General features: G+C 47.7%; 1 protein-coding gene across 2 annotated transcripts in view; it reads left to right on the top strand.

The window, feature by feature from the left end:
* The window catches only part of KCNQ5 (potassium voltage-gated channel subfamily Q member 5), a 1,045,273-nt gene that overhangs the window by 1,016,158 nt on the left and 7,247 nt on the right, over positions 1 to 21,868 (top strand). For both annotated transcript variants that reach the window (XM_063916808.1, XM_063916809.1), the window contains one exon: positions 2,459 to 2,585. In XM_063916808.1, the coding sequence (XP_063772878.1) occupies positions 2,459 to 2,585 (127 nt within the window). The remainder of the gene's footprint in view (positions 1 to 2,458; positions 2,586 to 21,868) is intronic.

A 21,868-nucleotide genomic window follows, 5' to 3' on the forward strand; every position in this document is an offset into this window, starting at 1 on the left:
ACTGGGGAGCAGTCCTTGCAAGGGAAGTATTTCCAGAGGAAAAGGTCAAGCTGGGAAGCTTGTCTGCAAAGAGCTTGCTTGAATTAAGAGCTATTTTCAGTGAACGTATGCTTCGTGATCTGCCCGTGTTAATTCTGTCGGACGTCTTGACAACAGTGGTGTAAGTAAGCCGCAACGGCGGAACAAGAAAAGCGGCAATGGCAGAAGCCGAAAAAGTTTTCCACTGGGTGAAAGACTGGTAAACGCTATATTAGCAGTCTTCGTTCCAGATGTGATCGACGGAGAATTAGATTCCTCTGCAGACGCGATCTCCATCCGGGAGAAATACAGTCGTCATCGAGAAGTTTTCACTGAAACGACAAGTCTTTAAGGAATACCTCAATTGGACAGGTTGGCGTCTCGCCTCAACGAGGGATCTCAGAGATATTGTTACAGGTCAGGTGACACTCAAGCTATAGCAGTGGATGTCCTCGGGACACCTTGGGTGTTTTCAGTTGGTCTATGTGTCCCCTCCGTTTTTACTCTTCTGAAGGTGATAAACGTAAGAAGAACAATGGTTCAGGCGATCCTCATTGTTCCAGTCTAACCAAGGAGGCCTTGGTATCCAGTTCTTCAAGATTTACTCATAGAAGATCCCTGGCCTCTTCCTCTCCGTGAGGAACTGTTACAGCAAGATCCTGGCGTGTATCAAGACTTACCGCGGCTGCGTTTGACGGCGTGGCGGTTGAATGCCATATCCTAGCCAAAAAGGGTATTCCCAGTGAAGTCATTTCTACACTTTTTCAGGCTAGAAAAGAGGTAACGGCAAAGCCTTACCACCGTATTTGGAGGAAGTATGTGTCTTGGTGTGAATCCAAGAAGGCTCCTACGGAAGTATTTCAGCTGGGGTGTTCTTCTCTATTCTTTGCAAGCAGGTGTGGGTGCAGGCCTACAGTTAGGCTCCATTTATGTGCGGTTTTGGCCTTATAAATATTCTTTCAAGAAAGAATTGGCAACCTTTCCGGAAGTTAGGACCTTCGTAAAAGGAGTACTGCACATTTAACATCCATTTGTGCCCCCATTGGCACCATGGGACCTTGACGTGGTGTTGCGTTTTCTTGTGTCACACTGTTTGAAACCTTTACGAAAGGTTGTGTTAAAATTTCTCTCTTGGAGAGTGGTCATGCTTTTGGCTTTGGCGTCCGCAAGGTGCTTGTCGGAAGTAGCGGCTTGGTCTCCCAAGAGCCCTGTTTGATCTTCCAGGTGGATAGAGCGGAATTGAGAACTCGGATAATAGTTTTGCCAAAAGTGGTTTCAGTGTTTCGCAGAAACCAGACTGTTTGATGCCTGTGGTTACTTAAGCATTGGCGGATTCAAGGTCTCTCGATGTAGTCAGGGTTTTGAATATTTATGTCGCCAATTTGGCTCAGATTGGGGAAACAGAGGTTCTGTTTGTCCGGTATGCTCCCAGCGTGATTGGGGCGCCTGCGTCTCTGCAGTCTGTTACACGCTAGATCTGTGATACGATTCGGCGTGCTCGTTCTACGGCTGGATTGCTGTTACCGAAGTCGGTGGTGACCCATTCTTCTAGGAAGATGGGCTCTTCTTGGGCGGATGCCCGAGGAGTCTCGGCGGTTCAACTTTGCAGAGCGGATACTTGGTCGGGTTCAAACACTTTTTGCTAAGCTCTACAAGTTTGATACCCTGGCTGATGGGGACCTCATGTTTGCTCAATCGGTGCTGCAGAGTCGTCCGCACTCTCCCGCCTGGTCTGGAGCTTTGGTATAAACCCCATGGTCCTTACGGAGTCCCCAGCATCCTCTAGGACGTATGAGAAAATAGGATTTTAATACCTACCGGTAAATCCTTTTCTCTTAGTCCGTAGAGGATGCTGAGCGCCCGTCCCAGTGCAGACTGTGTCTGCAGTTATTGGTTATGGTTACACTCTTGTGGTGTTTCTTTTCTGTCAGGCTGTTGCTGACATTGTGCATGCCATGACATGCGGTGTCTTATTATTGCTTGTGTTGACACACAGGTTGTGTTACATATTCTCTCAGCATGTGGCTGTGTATTGTTCATGCCGTTGGCTGGTATTCTATTGAATGCATCGTTATGCGGTATGTTCGAGGTGTGAGCTGGTATGACACTCACCGTGTTTAAACAAATTCTTTCCTCGAAATGTCCGTCTCCCTGGGCACAGTTCTCTAACTGGAGTCAGGAGGAGGGTCATAGAGGGAGGAGCCAGTTCACACCCATTCAAAGTCTTATAGTGTGCCCATGTCTCCTGCGGATCCCGTCTATACCCTATGGTCCTTACGGAGTCCACAGCATCCTCTACGGACTAAGAGAAAAGGATTTACCGGTAGGTATTAAAATTCTATTTTTATGATGTCAACTCTGCAATCTGTTCTCTCCCCATTTTAATGCTGCACTGTACTTTCTATTGTACTTTAGTTTTGTTTGTTTTTCCCAAATACAGGGTTGACCAAATTCTTGGAAAAGGTCAAATAACAACAGATAAAAAGAGTCGAGATAAGAGTATATCTGAAACTGAGGCAGCAGATGACCTCAGTATGTTGGGCCGAGTAGTTAAAGTTGAGAAACAGGTAATGTGTATTAATATCATTATTATTATTAATAATAAATACGTATTATGGAGTAATAACATACAGGGCATGATTTATTTATTTGCTTTGTAAAGGCTTGACCTATTTTGTAACACTTTAATATGTGGGGCAGGTTTGGCTGGTTTAATCCACCTTGGTTTAAACCAAATGGCTTTTTAAAAAAAAACAAAACCACTTTTATTTTTTTTATGCTGTGACTACACGCACGACACAGTGACTTCTTAACAAAAGCCTATTATACTGAAAAACTAGTGTTTAATGCCAGTGGCATGCACAGTGCTAATGCTTAACTCCTCCTTTTTGCATGTGTGTGTTTGCATCTCTGAAACTTGCTTTTGCATTTTCCATTATATATGACTATTCAGATTTAAGTAGGACTAATACTTAACATTACCTTTTTATTCTTATTTTCAATGTCATCTATCTCTGAGTGTACTGGTTTAATATGTTTTCCTTTATATATATATATATATATATATATATGCTAAAACAAATCAGGAGAGCGCACTGGTAAGTGTAAAAGCATTCACTTTTATAAAGAATAAGTAATATCCACATACATTGCAGTTTAAAATTCCAAGCTCAATAGAGTTCAAAGACCCGTAACCGTTGTGCCCAGTCGTGCTGAATCTCTCTCGCCGGCTCCGGACCCGGTGGGTGACGTCACAACGTCCACAGCAAGTAGCCACGCTCAACGCGTTTCGACCAATCACAGTCTTCGTCACACCCTTCGTCGACGGGTCTTTGAACTCTACTGAGCTTGGAATTTTAAACTGCAATGTATGTGGATATTACTTATTCTTTATAAAAGTGAATGCTTTTACACTTACCAGTGCGCTCTCCTGATTTGTTTTAGCACCAATACCGTTTGCTCCTGGGCTGGGAGCTGGATTTAGCTGCATTGGGACAATTGCTTGAAAGAGACTCTGGAAAACACTGTTATGCAGCGCAGAGTTTGAATATCGTTGTTTCATATATATAATACAGATGTTAATAGGAATACTAAGCAGTTAAAAAAAAATGGGTTCTTGAAAAATGTAAACTACATCATATCGAAGCCTAAAAACTTTGGATTATTGATGTTAGAAAGCATTAAAATATGGTTGATCAAGGTTTCTTACACATAGCAGCAGGCCCGCCATCAGGGGGGTGCTGCGGGCACAGATGTCCCGGGCCGGCCTCTCTAACAGTGGGGAGAGGACCTGGGCCGCTCATGCCGCCGTCCGCGATGCTCCGCCTACTTTTCATTACCGAGTTCTGGCACTGTCAAAGGAGGGGGAGAGGACGCTGCAAGCTTCTGTTGTAAACGTCCATCCAAAAATGGCTGCCGCCTCAGAGGAGACAGTTATTAAAGATACTAGAGGAGGCTCCTCTAGTATCTTTAATAACTGTCTCCTCGGAGGCGGCGCCCATTTTGGCAGACTTTTCAATAGAAGCTTGCAACGTACTCTGCCCTCTCCTGTGACAGTGCCAGATCTTGGTCATGAAAAGGGGGTGGAGCTACATGACACAGAGGAAGCGGAGCTACACTGGACCAGGCTGCCACAGCTGCGTCCAGCCTCTGATAGGTAAGTTCAGGGAGAGTGAATTGTGTGTGTGTGTGTGTGTGTGTGTATATATATATATATATATGAATAGGAAAAAGGTTCTAGTGGGAGCCAATACGCCTTTAGAATAACTATGTTTAAAAGTTTTTATTCATACACAAACCGACGACATTTGCAACCTAAACATTCGTCTTTGGTACAAATTACTAAAAATTCAGTAAAATGATATAACAATCTTATATAAACACATATTTCAGTTGATGTGAGGATTTTACAATCAGGTGATCACAATCAGAATTGTGAAGAGACATATCTCCAACCAGAAATCTGTGGTGAAGGCTTTATGAATCCGAGATCGCAAAACTCAACGCGTTTCGTCCGTTAGGACTTCATCAGGGGTTAACAATCAGATTCTTACAATAGATTGGATTACCACTGGTTATGACCGGCTAGGGTTCTCAATGTTATATCCAATCACAAGTATATTTTCAATTAATTTGGTATCTAATCTCATCAGGGGTAATGAAACTCTACAGTCCACCTCGGCTTCAATAAGTATCACCAAAAGTGTTTTAATAAATTCCCAATCCTGAACAGTACTGTACCTTCTTACTGGGACATGCACACCCTCGCATGTGTGGTTGTGATCCTGTGAGGGTGTGCATGTCCCAGTAAGAAGGTACAGTACTGTTCAGGATTGGGAATTTATTAAAACCCTTTTGGTGATACTTATTGAAGCCGAGGTGGACTGTAGAATTTCATTACCCCTGATGAGATTAGATACCAAATTAATTGAAAATATACTTGTGATTGGATATAACATTGAGAACCCTAGCCGGTCATAACCAGTGGTAATCCAATCTATTGTAAGAATCTGATTGTTAACCCCTGATGAAGTCCTAACGGACGAAACGCGTTGGGTTTCGCGATCTCGGATTCATAAAGCCTTCACCACAGATTTCTGGTTGCAGATATATCTCTTCACAATTCTGATTATGATCACCTGATTGTAAAATCCTCACATCAACTGAAATATGTGTTTATATAAGATTGTTATATCATTTTACTGAATTTTTAGTAATTTGTACCAAAGACGAATGTTTAGGTTGCAAATGTCGTCGGTTTGTGTATGAATAAAAACTTTTAAACATAGTTATTCTAAAGGCGTATTGGCTCCCACTAGAACCTTTTTCCTTTTCATATCTATTCTTTATACCTCATCTGACAGAAGGTATTTCTCAGTGGTTTGAGACTAGTGGTATAGCGCAGAAAAAAGGTTACTTTTTATTTTAAAAAATATATACAGGTTGAGTATCCCATATCCAAATATTCCGAAATACGGAATATTCCGAAATACGGAATTTTTTGAGTGAGAGTGAGATAGTGAAACCTTTGTTTTTTGATGGCTCAATGTACACAAACTTTGTTTAATACACAAAGTTATTAAAAATATTGTATTAAATGACCTTCAGGCTGTGTGTATAAGGTGTATATGAAACATAAATGCATTGTGTGAATGTAGATACACTTTGTTTAATGCACAAAGTTATAAAAAATATTGGCTAAAATGACCTTCAGGCTGTGTGTATAAGGTGTATATGAAACATAAATTAATTCTGTGCTTAGACTTAGGTCCCATCACCATGATATCTCATTATGGTATGCAATTATTCCAAAATACGGAAAAATCCCATATCCAAAATACCTCTGGTCCCGAGCATTTTGGATAAGGGAGACTCAACCTGTATATATATATATATATATATATATATATTTAATTCGTATATATATATATATATATATATATATACACACACACAGGGGAGTCAGAACATTTACAGGTCGGGAGGGCAAGAAAGATCCTCATTTTGGTGCCCCTGTGGGCGGGGCCACTGGGGAGGAGGAGGCAGTACTACCGGGACAAAAAGGAGGCCGCACCACGGTGGGGAGGATACATCTCTGTGCAACCCCCCACCGCGACCCCCGCACTCACACATCACCCCCTGCCACTGTCACTACAATGCCTCTTAGGGGAGAAGGAGAGAGAGCGAGGGGAGTGAGAGAGAAACAAAGAGGGCGCCAGGGAGAGAGAGAGAGGGGGAGTGAGCGAGAGAAAGACGGGAGCATGAAAGAGATGGTATCAGAGAGAAAGAGAGGAGCGAGAGAGAAAGAGTGTCAGGGTGAGAGAGCGGGTGTCAGAGGGGATACGGTCGAGAGCCTGGCAGTCAGAACACCGACGCCGGAATCCCAACACTGTTTGGAATGCCGACACTGAAATCCTGAATAGGGTCTACAGCCCGGCCCTGGTATCCCGACAGCAGGATCCAGAACGCTCATCCACCGCCACACCGGAGATGTAAGCCATGGAGCAAGGGGTTAAGCTGTGGGGGGAGGGTTAGGTTTAGGTTGCGCCCTGGGGAGGTTAGGTTTAGGCTGCGGGGAGGGGGGTTAGGTTTAGCTGCTACTAGGGAGTGTTAGGGTTAGGCTGTGGAAGGGGGGGTGTAGGTTAGGGCTATAGATAGGATGGGCTAGGAGGCCAGGGGGTAGGTGAGTAAACTTTCCTTCCCCTGTCGGGATACTAACTATAGGGATGCCGCAGTCTGACCACTGGCATCCCGGTCACTGGCAAATGAATTCCAACCCTGTAAGAGGGAGGGAGACAGAAAGAATGGGGAGCAAGAGAGAGTGTCTGAAACAAAGACGGAGATACATAGAGAGAGAAAGAGGTGTCAAGGAGAAAGAGGGAAAGACAGTGTCAGGGAGAGAGAGACACTACCTGAACAGCACAGCTACAGGTCTCTCATGGAGGTGTGGCTTCCCATCATCAGGCCACGCCCCCTAAACAGCCGTGATTTGTGGCAGTGCTGAGTGCTCTGGTGCTGGACGTCTTCCGTGGTAAGGGGGGGGGCTAGCGCATAGCCCTTGTGAACAGGGGTGTAACTAGAACTTTGTGGGCCCCATAGCAAAATGTTTAAGGGGTCCCCCAACTCAGGTCTCCAGAGAGAGAGAGAGAGAGTGACTACAGGGATAGGGACATAGATACAGAGAGAGTGGCTGCAGGGACATAGATACAGAGAGTGGCGGAAGGGACAAAGAGAGTGACAGCAGGGACACAGAGACAGAGTGGCGGCAGGGACAGAGAAAGAATGCTGACAAAGATATAGGGACAAAGATAGGCAGCAGGTGAATAGAAACAAAGAGAGGCAGCAGCAATGTAGGTACAGATAAAGAGGCAGCAGAGACAGAGAGAAGCAGCAGGGACTTAGGGAGACACAGTAGGGACAAAGAGAGGCTGCAGGGGAGTAGGAACAGAGAGAGGCAACAGGGACGTAGGAACAGAGTGAGGTGCTGCAGGAACATAGGGACAGAGTGAGGGGCAGCAGGGATGTAAGGATAGAGAGAGGGGCAGCAGGGACGTAAGGACAGAGGGAGGGGCAGCAGGGACGTAAGGACAGAGGGAGGGGCAGCAGGGACGTAAGGAGAGAGAGAAGGGCATCAGGGACGTAGGGACAGAGAGGGCCAGCAGGGATGTAGAGACAGAGAGAGGCAGCAAGGACGTAGGGACAGAGAGAGGCTGCAGGGACAGAGAGAGGCAGCAGGAGTGTAGGGACAGAGAGAGGGGTAGCAAGGATGTAGCGACAGAGAGAGGGGCAGCAGGGTTGTAGGGACAGAGAGAGGCCAGGAAAAAAATAAGAATTTACTTACCGATAATTCTATTTCTCATAGTCCGTAGTGGATGCTGGGGACTCCGTCAGGACCATGGGGAATAGCGGCTCCACAGGAGACAGGGCACAAAAAGTAAGCTTTTAGGATCACATGGTGTGTACTGGCTCCTCCCCCTATGACCCTCCTCCAAGCCTCAGTTAGGTACTGTGCCCGGACGAGCGTACACAATAAGGAAGGATCTTGAATCCCGGGTAAGACTCATACCAGCCACACCAATCACACCGTACAACTTGTGATTTGAACCAAGTTAACAGTATGATAACAACGAAGAAGCCTCTGAAAAGATGGCTCACAACAATAATAACCCGATTTTTGTAACAATAACTATGTACAAGTATTGCAGACAATCCGCACTTGGGATGGGCGCCCAGCATCCACTACGGACTATGAGAAATAGAATTATCGGTAAGTAAATTCTTATTTTCTCTAACGTCCTAGTGGATGCTGGGGACTCCGTCAGGACCATGGGGATTATACCAAAGCTCCCAAACGGGCGGGAGAGTGCGGATGACTCTGCAGCACCGAATGAGAGAACTCCAGGTCCTCCTTAGCCAGAGTATCAAATTTGTAAAATTTTACAAACGTGTTCTCCCCTGACCACGTAGCTGCTCGGCAAAGTTGTAATGCCGAGACCCCTCGGGCAGCCGCCCAAGATGAGCCCACCTTCCTTGTGGAGTGGGCATTTACAGATTTAGGCTGTGGCAGGCCTGCCACAGAATGTGCAAGTTGGATTGTGCTACAGATCCAACGAGCAATCGTCTGCTTAGACGCAGGAGCACCCATCTTGTTGGGTGCATACAGGATAAACAGCGAGTCAGATTTTCTGACTCCAGCCGTCCTTGAAATATATATTTTCAATGCTCTGACAACGTCCAGCAACTTGGAGTCCTCCAAGTCGCTAGTAGCCGCAGGCACCACAATAGGCTGGTTCAAGTGAAAAGCCGAAACCACCTTAGGCAGAAACTGAGGACGCGTCCGCAGTTCTGCCCTGTCCGAATGGAAAATCAGATATGGGCTTTTGTACGATAAAGCCGCCAACTCTGATACTCTCCTGGCTGAAGCCAGGGCCAGTAGCATGGTTACTTTCCATGTAAGATACTTCAAATCTACCGATTTGAGCGGCTCAAACCAATGGGATTTGAGAAAATCCAAAACTACGTTGAGATCCCACGGTGCCACTGGAGGCACAATCGGGGGCTGTATATGTAGTACACCTTTGACAAAGGTTTGTACTTCAGGCACTGAAGCCAATTCTTTCTGGAAGAAAATCGATAAGGCCGAAATTTGAACCTTAATAGACCCCAATTTGAGGCCCATAGACAATCCTGCCTGCAGGAAATGTAGGAATCGACCCAATTGAAATTCCTCCGTTGGGGCCATCTTGGCCTCACACCACGCAACATATTTTCTCCAAATGCGGTGATAATGTTGTGCGGTCACTTCCTTCCTGGCTTTAATCAAGGTAGGAATAACTTCCTCTGGAATGCCCTTTTCTTTTAGAATCCGGCGTTCAACCGCCATGCCGTCAAACGCAGTCGCGGTAAGTCTTGGAACATACAAGGTCCCTGCTGAAGCAGATCCCTTCTTAACGGTAGAGGCCACGGCTCTTCCGTGAGCATCTCTTAAAGTTCCGGGTACCAAGTCCTTCTCGGCCAATCCGGAGCCACGAGTATTGTTCTTACTCCCCGTAGCCGTATAATTCTCAGTACCTTTGGTATGAGAGGCAGAGGAGGAAACACATACACGGACTGGTACACCCACGGTGTTACCAGAGCGTCCACAGCTATTGCCTGAGGGTCTCTTGACCTGGCGCAATATCTGTCCAGTTTCTTGTTGAGGCGGGACGCCATCATGTCCACCTTTGGTTTTTCCCAACGGTTCACAATCATGTGGAAGACTTCTGGATGAAGTCCCCACTCTCCCGGGTGGAGGTCGTGTCTGCTGAGGAAGTCTGCTTCCCAGTTGTCCACTCCCGGAATGAACACTGCTGACAGTGCTATGACATGATTTTCCGCCCAGCGAAGAATCCTTGCAGCTTCTGTCATTGCTCTTCTGCTTCTCGTGCCGCCCTGTCTGTTTACGTGGGAGACTGCCGTGATGTTGTCCGACTGGATCAACACCGGCTGACCCTGAAGCAGCGGTTTTGCCAGGCTTAGAGCATTGTAAATCGCTCTTAGCTCCAGTATATTTATGTGAAGAGACGTCTCCAGGTTTGACCACACGCCCTGGAAGTTTCTTCCCTGTGTGACTGCTCCCCAGCCTCGTAGGCTGGCATCCGTAGTCACCAGGACCCAGTCCTGTATGCCGAATCTGCGGCCCTCTAACAGATGGGCACTCTGTAACCACCACAGAAGAGACACCCTTGTTCTTGGTGACAGTGTTATCCGCTGATGCATGTGCAGATGCGATCCGGACCATTTGTCCAGCAGATCCCACTGAAATATTCGTGCGTGGAATCTGCCGAATGGAATTGCTTCGTAAGAAGCCACCATCTTTCCCAGGACTCTTGTGCATTGATGTACTGACACATTTCCTGGTTTTAGGAGGTTCCTGACAAGTTCGGATAACTCCCTTGCTTTCTCCTCTGGGAGAAACACCTTTTTCTGAACAGTGTCCAGAATCATTCCCAGGAACAGCAGACGTGTCGTCGGGGTCAATTGAGATTTTGGAAGATTCAGAATCCACCCGTGTTGTTGAAGCACTACTTGGGTTAGTGCTACTCCGACTTCCAGCTGTTCTCTGGACCTTGCCCTTATCAGGAGATCGTCCAAGTAAGGGATAATTAATACGCCTTTTCTTCGTAGAAGAACCATCATTTCGGCCATTACCTTGGTAAAGACCCGAGGTGCCGTGGACAAACCAAACGGCAGCGTTTGAAACTGATAATGACAGTTTTGTATCATGAACCTGAGATACCCTTGGTGTGAAGGGTAAATTGGGACATGCAGATAAGCATCTTTTATGTCCAGGGACACCATGAAGTCCCCTTCTTCCAGATTCGCTATCACTGCTCTGAGTGACTCCATCTTGAACTTGAATTTCTGTATGTACAGGTTCAAGGATTTCAGATTTAGAATAGGTCTTACCGAACCGTCCGGCTTCGGTACCACAAATAGTGTGGAATAATACCCCTTTCCCTGTTGTAGGAGGGGTACCTTGACTATCACCTGCTGAGAATACAGCTTGTGAATGGCTTCCAATACCGTCGCCCTTTCTGAGGGAGACGTTGGTAAAGCAGACTTTAGGAACCGGCGAGGGGGAGACTTTTCGAATTCCAACTTGTAACCCTGAGATACTACATGCAGGATCCAAGGGTCCACCTGTGAGCGCGCCCACTGTGTGCTGAAAATCTTTAGTCGACCCCCCCACCGCCCCTGAGTCCGCTTGCACAGCCCCAGCGTCATGCTGAGGGCTTTGTAGAAGCCGGGGAGGGCTTCTGTTCGTGGGAAGTAGTTGCTTGCTGCACCCTCTTACCCCTTCCTTTGCCTCTGGGCAAATATGACTGTCCTTTTGCCCGCTTGTTCTTATAGGAACGAAAGGACTGCGGCTGAAAAGACGGTGTCTTTTTCTGTTGGGAGGTGACCTGAGGTAAAAAAGTGGATTTTCCGGCTGTTGCCGTGACCACCAGATCCGATAGACCGACCCCAAATAATTCCTCTCCTTTATACGGCAATACTTCCATATGCCGTTTGGAATCCGCATCACCTGACCACTGTCGCGTCCATAAACTTCTTCTGGCAGATATGGACATCGCACTTACTCTCGATGCCAGAGTGCAAATATCCCTCTGAGCATCTCGCATATAAAGAAAAGCATCCTTTAATTGCTCTATAGTCAATAAAATACTGTCCCTATCCAGGGTATCAATATTTTCAGTCAGGGAATCCGACCACACCACCCCAGCACTGCACATCCAGGCTGAGGCTATTGCTGGTCGCAGTATAACACCAGTATGTGTGTATATACTCTTCAGGGTAGTTTCCAGCCTCCTATCAGCTGGATCCTTGAGGGCGGCCGTATCAGGAGACGGTAACGCCACTTGTTTTGATAAGCGTGTGAGCGCCTTATCCACCCTAGGGGGTGTTTCCCAGCGCGCCCTAACCTCTGGTGGGAAAGGGTATAATGCCAATAACTTCTTTGAAATTAGCAGTTTTCTATCGGGGTTAACCCACGCTTCATCACACACGTCATTCAATTCCTCTGATTCTGGAAAAGCTACAGGTAGTTTTTTCACACCCCACATAATACCCCCCTTTGAGGTACCTGCAGTATCAGAGATATGCAAAGCCTCCTTCATTGCCGTGATCATATAACGTGTGGCCCTATTGGAAAATACGTTTCTTTCTTCACCGTCGACACTAGATTCATCTGTGTCGGTACCTGTGTCGACTGACTGAGGTAAGGGACGTTTTACAGCCCCTGACGGTGCCTGAGACGCCTGGACAGGTACTAACTGGTTTTCCGGCCGTCTCATGTTGTCAACTGACTTTTGCAGCGTGCTAACATTATCACGTAATTCCATAATTAAAGCCATCCATTCCGGTGTCGACTCCCTAGGGGGTGACATCACCATTACCGGCAATTGCTCCGCCTCCACACCAACATCGTCCTCATACATGTCGACACACACGTACCGACACACAGCAGACACACAGGGAATGCTCTTATCGAAGACAGGACCCCACTAGCCCTTTGGGGAGACAGAGGGAGAGTTTGCCAGCACACACCAAAGCGCTATAAAAATGTATATAAACAACCCTAAAAGGTGTTGTTTCTGTTATATGCGCTTAATATATATAAAAATATCGCCAAAATATGCCCCCCTTCTCTGTTTTACCCTGTTTCTGTAGTGCAGTGCAGGGGAGAGTCCTGGGAGCCTTCCTCACAGCGGAGCTGAGCAGGAAAATGGCGCTGTGTGCTGAGGAGAATAGGCCCCGCCCCCTAAAACGGCGGGCTCTTCTCCCGGAGTTTGCGATATATGGCAGGGGTTAAATACATCCATATAGCCTCAAGGGCTATATGTGATGTATTTTAGCCATAGAAAAAGGTATTATACATTGCTGCCCAGGGCGCCCCCCCCCAGCGCCCTGCACCCTCAGTGACCGCTGGTGTGAAGTGTGCCGACAACAATGGCGCACAGCTGCAGTGCTGTGCGCTACCTTATGAAGACTGAAAGTCTTCTGCCGCCTGTTTCCGGACCTCTGGACCTCTTCAACTTCGGCATCTGCAAGGGGGGTCGGCGGCACGGCTCCGGGACCGGACTCCATGGCTGGGCCTGTGTTCGATCCCTCTGGAGCTAATGGTGTCCAGTAGCCTAAGAAGCAAATCCATCCTGCACGCAGGTGAGTTCACTTCTCTCCCCTAAGTCCCTCGTAGCAGTGAGCCTGTTGCCAGCAGGACTCACTGAAAATAAGAAACCTAAAAAACTTTTTCTAAGCAGCTCTTTATGAGAGCCACCTAGATTGCACCCTGCTCGGACGGGCACAAAAACCTAACTGAGGCTTGGAGGAGGGTCATAGGGGGAGGAGCCAGTACACACCATGTGATCCTAAAAGCTTACTTTTTGTGCCCTGTCTCCTGCGGAGCCGCTATTCCCCATGGTCCTGACGGAGTCCCCAGCATCCACTAGGACGTTAGAGAAAAACACATACATTGACCTCCACAGAAAAAATAATACATATACATTGGCCTCCACAGGAAAAAAACCACATACATTTGTGCCCATAAACAAACACACATTGCTCCCTACAGGAAAATAAATCACATTGTTCCCTACAGAGAAAAAAATAAAAATCACAGTGAAAACAAAATAACATTGCTCACCACAGTAAAAAAAAAAAAACACATTACTCCCCACAGTAAAAAAAAATAAAAATAACATTGCTCCCTACATGGAAACAAATAACATTGGTGGTCATTCCGAGTTGTTCGCTCGCAAGCTGCTTTTAGCAGCTTTGCACACGCTAAGCCGCCGCCTACTGGGAGTGAATCTTAGCATAGTAGATTTGCGAACGAAAGATTAGCAGATTTGCGAATATACAGTTCTTAGCAGTTTCTGAGTAGCTCGAGATTTACTCTGCCACTGCGATCAGTTCAGTCAGTTTCGTTCCTGGTTTGACGTCACAAACACACCCAGCGTTCGCCCAGACACTCCCCGGTTTCTCCAGCCACTCCCGCGTTTTTCCCAGAAACGGCAGCGTTTTTTCAAACACTCCCATAAAACGGCCAGTTTCCGCCCAGAAACACCCACTTCCTGTCAATCACACTACAATCACCAGAACAAAGAAAAAACCTCGTAATGCCGTGAGTAAAATACCAAACTTAATAGCAAATTTACTTGGCGCAGTCGCACTGCGGACATTGCGCATGCGCATTAGCGACTAATCGCTCCGTTGCGAGAAAAAAAAATAACGAGCAATCAACTCGGAATGACCACCATTGCTCCCCACAATGAAAACAAAATCACATTGCTCCCCACAGTGAAAAAAAAAAAACATTGCTCCCCACAGTCAGAAAAAAAAACATTGCTCCCCACAGTGAAAAGAAAAATCACATTGCTCCCCACGGTAAAAATAAATAAATCACATTGCTCCCTACAGGGAAACAAATAACATTGCCCCCCACAATTAAATCAAAATCACATTGCTCCCCACAGTGAAAAAAAAAAAAAATCATTGCTCCCCAGTCAGAAAAAAAACATTGCTACCCACAGTGAAAAGAAAAATCACATTGCTCCCCACAGTAAAAAAAAAATCACATTGCTCCCTACAGGGAAACAAATAACATTGCTCCCCACAATGAAAACAAAATCACATTGCTCCCCACAGTGAAAAAAACCCCACATTGCTCCCAACAGTGAGAAAAAAACACATTGCTCCCCACAGTGAAAAAAAAAAACCACATTGCTCCCTACAGAGAAAGAAAATCACATTGGCACTACGTGTTGGGATTGTTTTGCCGGTGGTTGGGATCCAGAAGGTCAGCATACCAACCCCAGGATCCCGGCTACCAGAATGCTGGCGTGAGGGGGCGAGCGCAACGGAGTCCTTTGCGGGCTCGGTGGCTCACCGCAGGTTCTATTACCACTCTATGGGTGTCATGGACACCCACGAGTGGGAATAGGCCCTGTGTGTCGGCATGCCGATCGTAGGCATAGCCAGCGGTCGGGATTCTGGCATCGGCATCCTGACCGCCGGGATCCCGACCGCCAATCATGTGACCGCATGCCAGCACCAAATCACAATGGCCACACAAAAAAAAGAAAATAACAAACATTGTCCCCTACCTGTAGGAAGAAGGGCGCTAACTGTCTTCCCTGTCCCTCAATGTTGTGATTGCTTACAGGCATTCAGGCTTGTGTACAGACACACTGGTAAAATGGCAACATGGCTGTGAGTGGAGAAAGACCAGGATAGGGGAACTGATATGGGGAAGGGATGAGTGCTACAGATGGGAGGGGGGAGCTGTAGCTATGAGGGTAAAGAGACAACAAGGAAAGGAAAACTGGTGTGGGGGACGGGGGAGGTGCAGGTGGGTGGGGGGAGTTTGGAGCCATGAGGGGGAGAGCACAGTAAAGGAGTACTATTGCGGGGGAGGGGGGGTTGCGTGCAGAGCTGGCCCTAACCAATATGATGCCCTAGGCAAAATTTTGGCTGGTGCCCCCTAGCACCACCACTGGTTCCGCCTCTGACCTTGCACCTCTTTCCCAGCACCATCACTCCTCACCTATAGCAGTCCTTATTTTGGTGTTTGTACCCCCTATATTTTAAATAGGAACAGTTCGCACATTTGGCGCACAGCCCAAAAAGGGGTGTGTTTTTGCTGGCAAGGGGCATGGCCACACAATAGTACCCCCAATTCCAATTACGCCACACAGTACTTCAACTTTTTTCACATTTGATCATGCGATAGTGTCCATAATTCATATTACATCCCACAGCAGTATCACTTTACCTTATAAACGTTACTCCTCACAGTAGAGCCCCTTATTCACATTACATCACACTGAATTGCTCCTTATTCACATTATACCACACTCTATTGCTCTTTATTCACAGTAGATGACACAGTAGTGCCCTTTCTATAAGCAACGCCACATAGTAGAGCACCTTATACACATAATGCCACACATTAGTAATGCATTTATACACCTAATTCCACACAGTAATGCCCCTTACACATGTGAGACACCTTATTAATATCCTTATAAACATAATGCGCCTTACACATTATGACAACCTTTATTAATGCCCTTTTACACATAATGTCCCTTACACATATGCCACACATTATTAATGCCCTTATACACATATTGACACACATAGTGCCCCCTACACATTTGCTGCACATTATTAGTGCCCCTGTACACATAATGACACACATACAGTAGTACCCTCTTACACATATATGCCGCACATTATTAATGCCCTTATACACATAATGACACACATAGTGCCCCTTACACATATGTTGCACATTATTAATGCATTTTTACATGACACATATAATGCTGCTTACACATATTCCGAACACTACTGCACAACCAACCCACTCACATGCACACAGCACTCACACTGCCACTAACACTGTGACCTCTGCCTCTGCTTGGATACAGATGTGTCCTCATAAATCTTGCCTCAATGCTAACGTCGGGCACATCTTTTTTTTTTATGAAAATGCATCATATTTGCATTGCTATGTGGCTAGGATGCACAAACAGCTTCTGCTGATTAAAGTGATATACAGCATGCCTATATACTGTGTGAGACTGTGGCTGTAACAGCATATGAAATGCTACACACAGAATATAGGCATGCCGCATATCATTTTAATCAGCAGAAGCTGCTGATGCCCCTAGGCATATCAAATGCCCTAGGCAATTGCCTAGTTTGCCTATGCCTATGGCCGGCTCTGGTTGCGTAGGCCGCAGGTGGGGGAGAGGTCGGAGTTTGGAGCCATGAGGGGCACAGTACAGGAGTACTGGTGCAGGGGAGGAGGGGGTAAGTGATGCCACGGGTGGGGGTTGGAATTTGGAGCAATGATGGGGGAGAGGACTGTACAGGAGTACTGGTGCGGGGGAAGGGGGGTCGGGGGTTCCGCGAGAAGGGGGGTTGGAGTCTGGAGCAATGAGGGGGGAAGAGCACAGTACAGGAGTACTGGAGGGGGGAACGCAGGTGTGTGGGGGGGGGAAAGTTTGGAGCCATGAGGGGGGATCGGGGGTGCGGTCTACTGGTGCAGGGAGGGGGGGGTGCCGCGGTTGGTGGGGAACGGGACAGTGCAGGAGTACAGGTGTGGGGGAGGGGCTGCCACAAGTGGAGGGGTTGGGGATACTGCGGTTGGGGGGATAGGAAAGTACAGAAGTATTGGTGTGGGGGAGGGGGTGCCGTGGGTGGGGGGGGGGTCGGGGATGCTGCGGGGGGGGGGGACAGTACAGGAGTACTGGTGTGGGGGAGGGGGTGCAGCGGTTGGGGGGGTCGGGGATGCCGCGGGTGGGGGGGTGTTGGACAGTACAGGAGTACTGGTGTGGGGGAGGGGTTGCCGCGGGTGGGTCGGGGATGCCGCAGGTGGGGGAGGACAGTACAGGAGTACTGGTGAGGGGGAGGGGGTGCCACGGGTGGGGGGGGGTGTGTTGGTCAGTACAGGAGTACTGGTGTGGGTGAGGGGGTGCCGCGGGTGGGGGGGGGTCGGGAATGCCGCGGGTAGGGGGGGAGGACAGTACAGTAGTGCTGGTGTAGGGGAGGGGGTGCCGCAGGTGGTGGGGGCGGGGGTGCCGTGGGTGGGGGGGGAGAGACAGTACAGGAGTACTGGTGTGAGGGAAGGGGTGCCGCGGGTGGGGGGGTCGGGGATGCCGCGGGTGGGGTGGGGGGTCGGGGATGCCGTGGGTGTGGGGGGGGGGGGTGGACAGTACAGGAGTACTGGTGTGGGGGAGGGGGTGCTGTGAATGGGGGGGGGGGTTGGAGTTCGGATCCACGATGTGGGATATGAGATTACAGGAGCACTGGTGCTGTGGGAGGGGGGGGGGAGCTGCGGAGGGGAGCCATGAGAGGAGATCCGAGCTAGGTAACAGGAAGGGTACAGACTGGAGGTGGGCGGTGAGTGATTGATCTGGGGAAGGGTCAGCCCCAGGCCCAGACTGGATCAGACATTGAATGAGGGAGGCGACCTGCACCTCTGGCTCCGCCCCTGCAGGCATTGGAGGCGGCCGCTGCGGAGTACAGGGAGGGAGAGTGGATCGCACCCACTACTGCTGCCGGGTGAGAGACTGAGGCTGAGCTGCCACTGCTCAGTCCCTGGTTTGCACGGAGGTTGTGATGTGCGGTCTTTCAACAGACCGCACATCGCTTCTCCTGCATGTTGGCGCCTCTCGTGTTTGGGGGGGGGGGGGCAAGCTGCCCCCTTGCCCCCCCTGTTCCGACGCCTCTGTATATATATTTATTTTATTCTTCTTTATTATTATTTATTTATTTGAGGGGGAAGGGAGGGGGGCTGTCTGTTTTGCGAGTACCAGGCCCCAGGATTTCTGATGGCAGCCCTGCATAGCAGAGTTGCACTGTATTAATATAATATGAAACATTAATTCAAAAATCTAGTTTAATAACATAACAAACCAAAAAAAACTTTATCTTTATTTAATTTTAAAAAACAGTTTTTCCCCCCAACTCTGATGTGGGGGTAATTTTGTGTCCACCCTTGCGTTACTCTTATTTAAATACAATAAACACATTTGTTTACTTACGCAATTTATAAATGCAAGACAGATGAAATGTATTATAATATTTTATGTTTCTGTTTTCTGGTCTTTTATTTGCATAAGATAAATTTGCAGTCTGAGCTACCTTCCACAAACGAGTCACATATATGGGCAAATCAGTTGACCATGAGCTGCTGATGGCATATTTTGCTGCCTACTGCAGTCTTTTTCAGTGGATCCTTCAGTCAGGACAGACTAAAAAATAGGATTTTGATAACCTACCGGTAAATCCTTTTCTCCTAGTCCGTAGAGCATGCTGGGGTCCACGTCATGACCATGGGGTATAGACGGGATCCGCAGGAGACATGGGCACTCTAAAGACTTTTCATTGGGTGTGAACTGGCTCCTCCCTCTATGCCCCTCCTCCAGACCTCAGTTGTAGGAACTGTGCCCAGGGAGACTGACATTTCGAGGAAAGGAATTACTTAACTAGTGGTAAGATATCTACCAACTCACACCCTCAACCATGCCGCACACATGGCATTCAACATAACACACGCCAACAGGCATGAACTAATTGCAGCAACATGCTGAACCAAGATAACACAACTTGTGTAACTGTAATAACTAACTGCAGGTAAAGTACGCACTGGGACGGGCGCCCAGCATCCTCGACGGACTAGGAGAAAAGGATTTACTGGTAGGTTATCAAAATCCTATTTTTTCATACGTCCTAGAGGATGCTGGGGTACACTTCATGACCATGGGGTTTATACCAAAGCTCCAGTACGGGCGGGAGAGTGCGGATGACCCTGCAGCACCGATTGACCGAACTTGAGGTCCTCATCGGCCAAGGTGTCAAACTTGTCCAATTTTGCAAATGTGTTTGACCCTGACCAAGTAGCTGCTCGGCGAAGTTGTAATGCCGAGACACCCCCCCAGGGCAGCCGCCCAGGAGGAGCTCACCTTCCTAGTAGAATGGGCCTTCCCCGACATCGGTAACGGCAATCCAGCCGTAGAATGAGCTTGCTGAATCGTACCTCTGATCCAGCGCGCAATAGTCTGCTTGGAAGCAGGACACACAATCTTGTTGGGAGCATACAGGACAAACAAAACCTCTGTTTTCCATATTCGAGCTGTTCTAGTGACATAAATTTTCAAAGCTCTAACCACATCTAGAGACTTTGGCCAGTATTTACTAAAAATCCGAGTTTTGCCGATTTGTGTTTTTTTTTCTAAGTCCCAATCCGGGAATTCACTAAACAGAAAACTCGGCAGTGTCTGGTCTATTCGTAATGGTTTGATTGGCAAAGTTCTGAAATACGAATGAATAGACCATCGGTCAAACGCGGCTGTTATTTCATACAATGCGGGTATTCACTATTCATTCGTATTTGGGTGTTAGTCTCTGAGTGCTCAAGTGCGGGTCTATTTTTTTGCGAATCGTTAAAAAAAGCAGCAAAAAAATAGACCTCCTTTTTCCAGTCGAGTTTGGATAACCATGCACGGATCAGTGAGTTCTGTGCATGGTTATCTATGGGAAAGGGTCTGTTTAGTGCAAAAACAGAAAAAAAATTACGTGGGGTCCCCCCTCCTAAGCATAACCAGCCTCGGGCTCTTTGAGCCGGTCCTGGTTGAAAAAAATATGGGGGGGAAATGACAGGGGTTCCCCCATATTTCATCAACCAGCAGCGGGCTCTGCGCCTGATCCTGGTTCCAAAAATACGGGGGACAAAAAGCGTAGGGTCCCCCGTATTTTTAAAACCAGCACCGGGCTCCACTAGCCAGGTACATAATGCCACAGCCGGGGGACACTTTTATAGTGGTCCCTGCGGCCCTGGCATTACATACCCAACTAGTCACTAGGGGTGAAGCCCGAGGCTGTCCCACCCATCCAAGGGCGGCGGATGGGGGGATGATAGCCAAGTGTAAAAAATGTGAATATTGTTTTTAGTAGCAGTACTACAAGTCCCAGCAAGCCTCCCCCACAAGCTGGTACTTGGAGAACCACAAGTACCAGCATGCGGTGGAAAACTGGGCCCGCTGGTACCTGTAGTACTACTACTAAAAACATACCCCCAAAAAAACAGGACACACACACCGTGAAAGTATAAGTTTATTACATACATGCACACCTCCAAACATACATACTTACCTATGTTCACACGAGGCTCGGTCCTCTTCTCCATGTAGAATCCTCGGGGTACCTGTGAAAAAATTATACTCACATAATCCAGTGTAGCTTCTGTCCTTTGTATAATCCACGTACTTGGCAAAACAAAAAAAACGAAAACCCGACCACGCACTGAAAGGGGTCCCATGTTTACACATGGGACCCCTTTCCCCGACTGCCAGGACCCCCCCTGACTCCTGTCAAAGAGGGTCCCTTCAGCTAATCAGGGAGCGCCACGTCGTGGCACTCTCCTGATTGGCTGTGTGCTCCTGTAGTGTCTGTGAGGCAGCACACGGCAGAGATACAATGTAGCGCCTATGCGCTCCATTGTATCCAATGGTGGGAACTTTGCGGTCAGCGGTTGACCGCGAGTAACCTCACCTCACAGATTTTTAAAGTCTTTAAACACCTTTTTAAAGTACACAATGAAGCCCTGCACGGATCTCACAGATCCGGCCGGGATTCCTTGTGTTTTGACAGGCAGTGTTTTACTCATCACTCCCGTAGAACACTGCCTGACATTACGAATCACATCGACATCGGAAAATACGAATTGTATTGTGAAAAGTCGGCAGCTTAGTGAATGACCGTATCAGGATTCAAAAAGTTGCAGTAAAATGCACCCGATACCATTCGAGATCAAACACCCTTCAAAATGGCAAAAACACGAATCTTTGTAAATATACCCCTTTGACTCAGCGAACGTGTCAGTAGCAACTGGCACCACAATAGATTGATTTATGTGGAAAGAGGAAACCACCTTTGGAAGAAAATGTTGACGAGTTCTCAACTCTGCCCTATCTTCATGGAAGATCAGGTAAGGGCTCTTGTGGGACAAGGCCCCCAATTCAGACACCCGCCTTGCGGATGCCAACTCCAAAAGCATCACCACTTTCCAAGTGAGAAACTTCAACTCTATTTCTTGTAGAGGCTCAAACTAACCCGATTGAAGGAACTGCAACACGATATTAAGGTCCCATGGTGCCACTGGAGGCACAAATGGAGGCTGGATGTGCAGAACCCCTTTCACGAACGTCTGAACTTCTGGAAAGGAGGCCAATTGTTTTTGAAAGAAAACTTATAAGGCCGAAATCTGGACCTTGATTGACCCCAATCTAAGGCCCGC

Source organism: Pseudophryne corroboree, chromosome 4 (genome assembly GCF_028390025.1).
Source record: "Pseudophryne corroboree isolate aPseCor3 chromosome 4, aPseCor3.hap2, whole genome shotgun sequence".
Taxonomy (NCBI): domain Eukaryota; kingdom Metazoa; phylum Chordata; class Amphibia; order Anura; family Myobatrachidae; genus Pseudophryne; species Pseudophryne corroboree.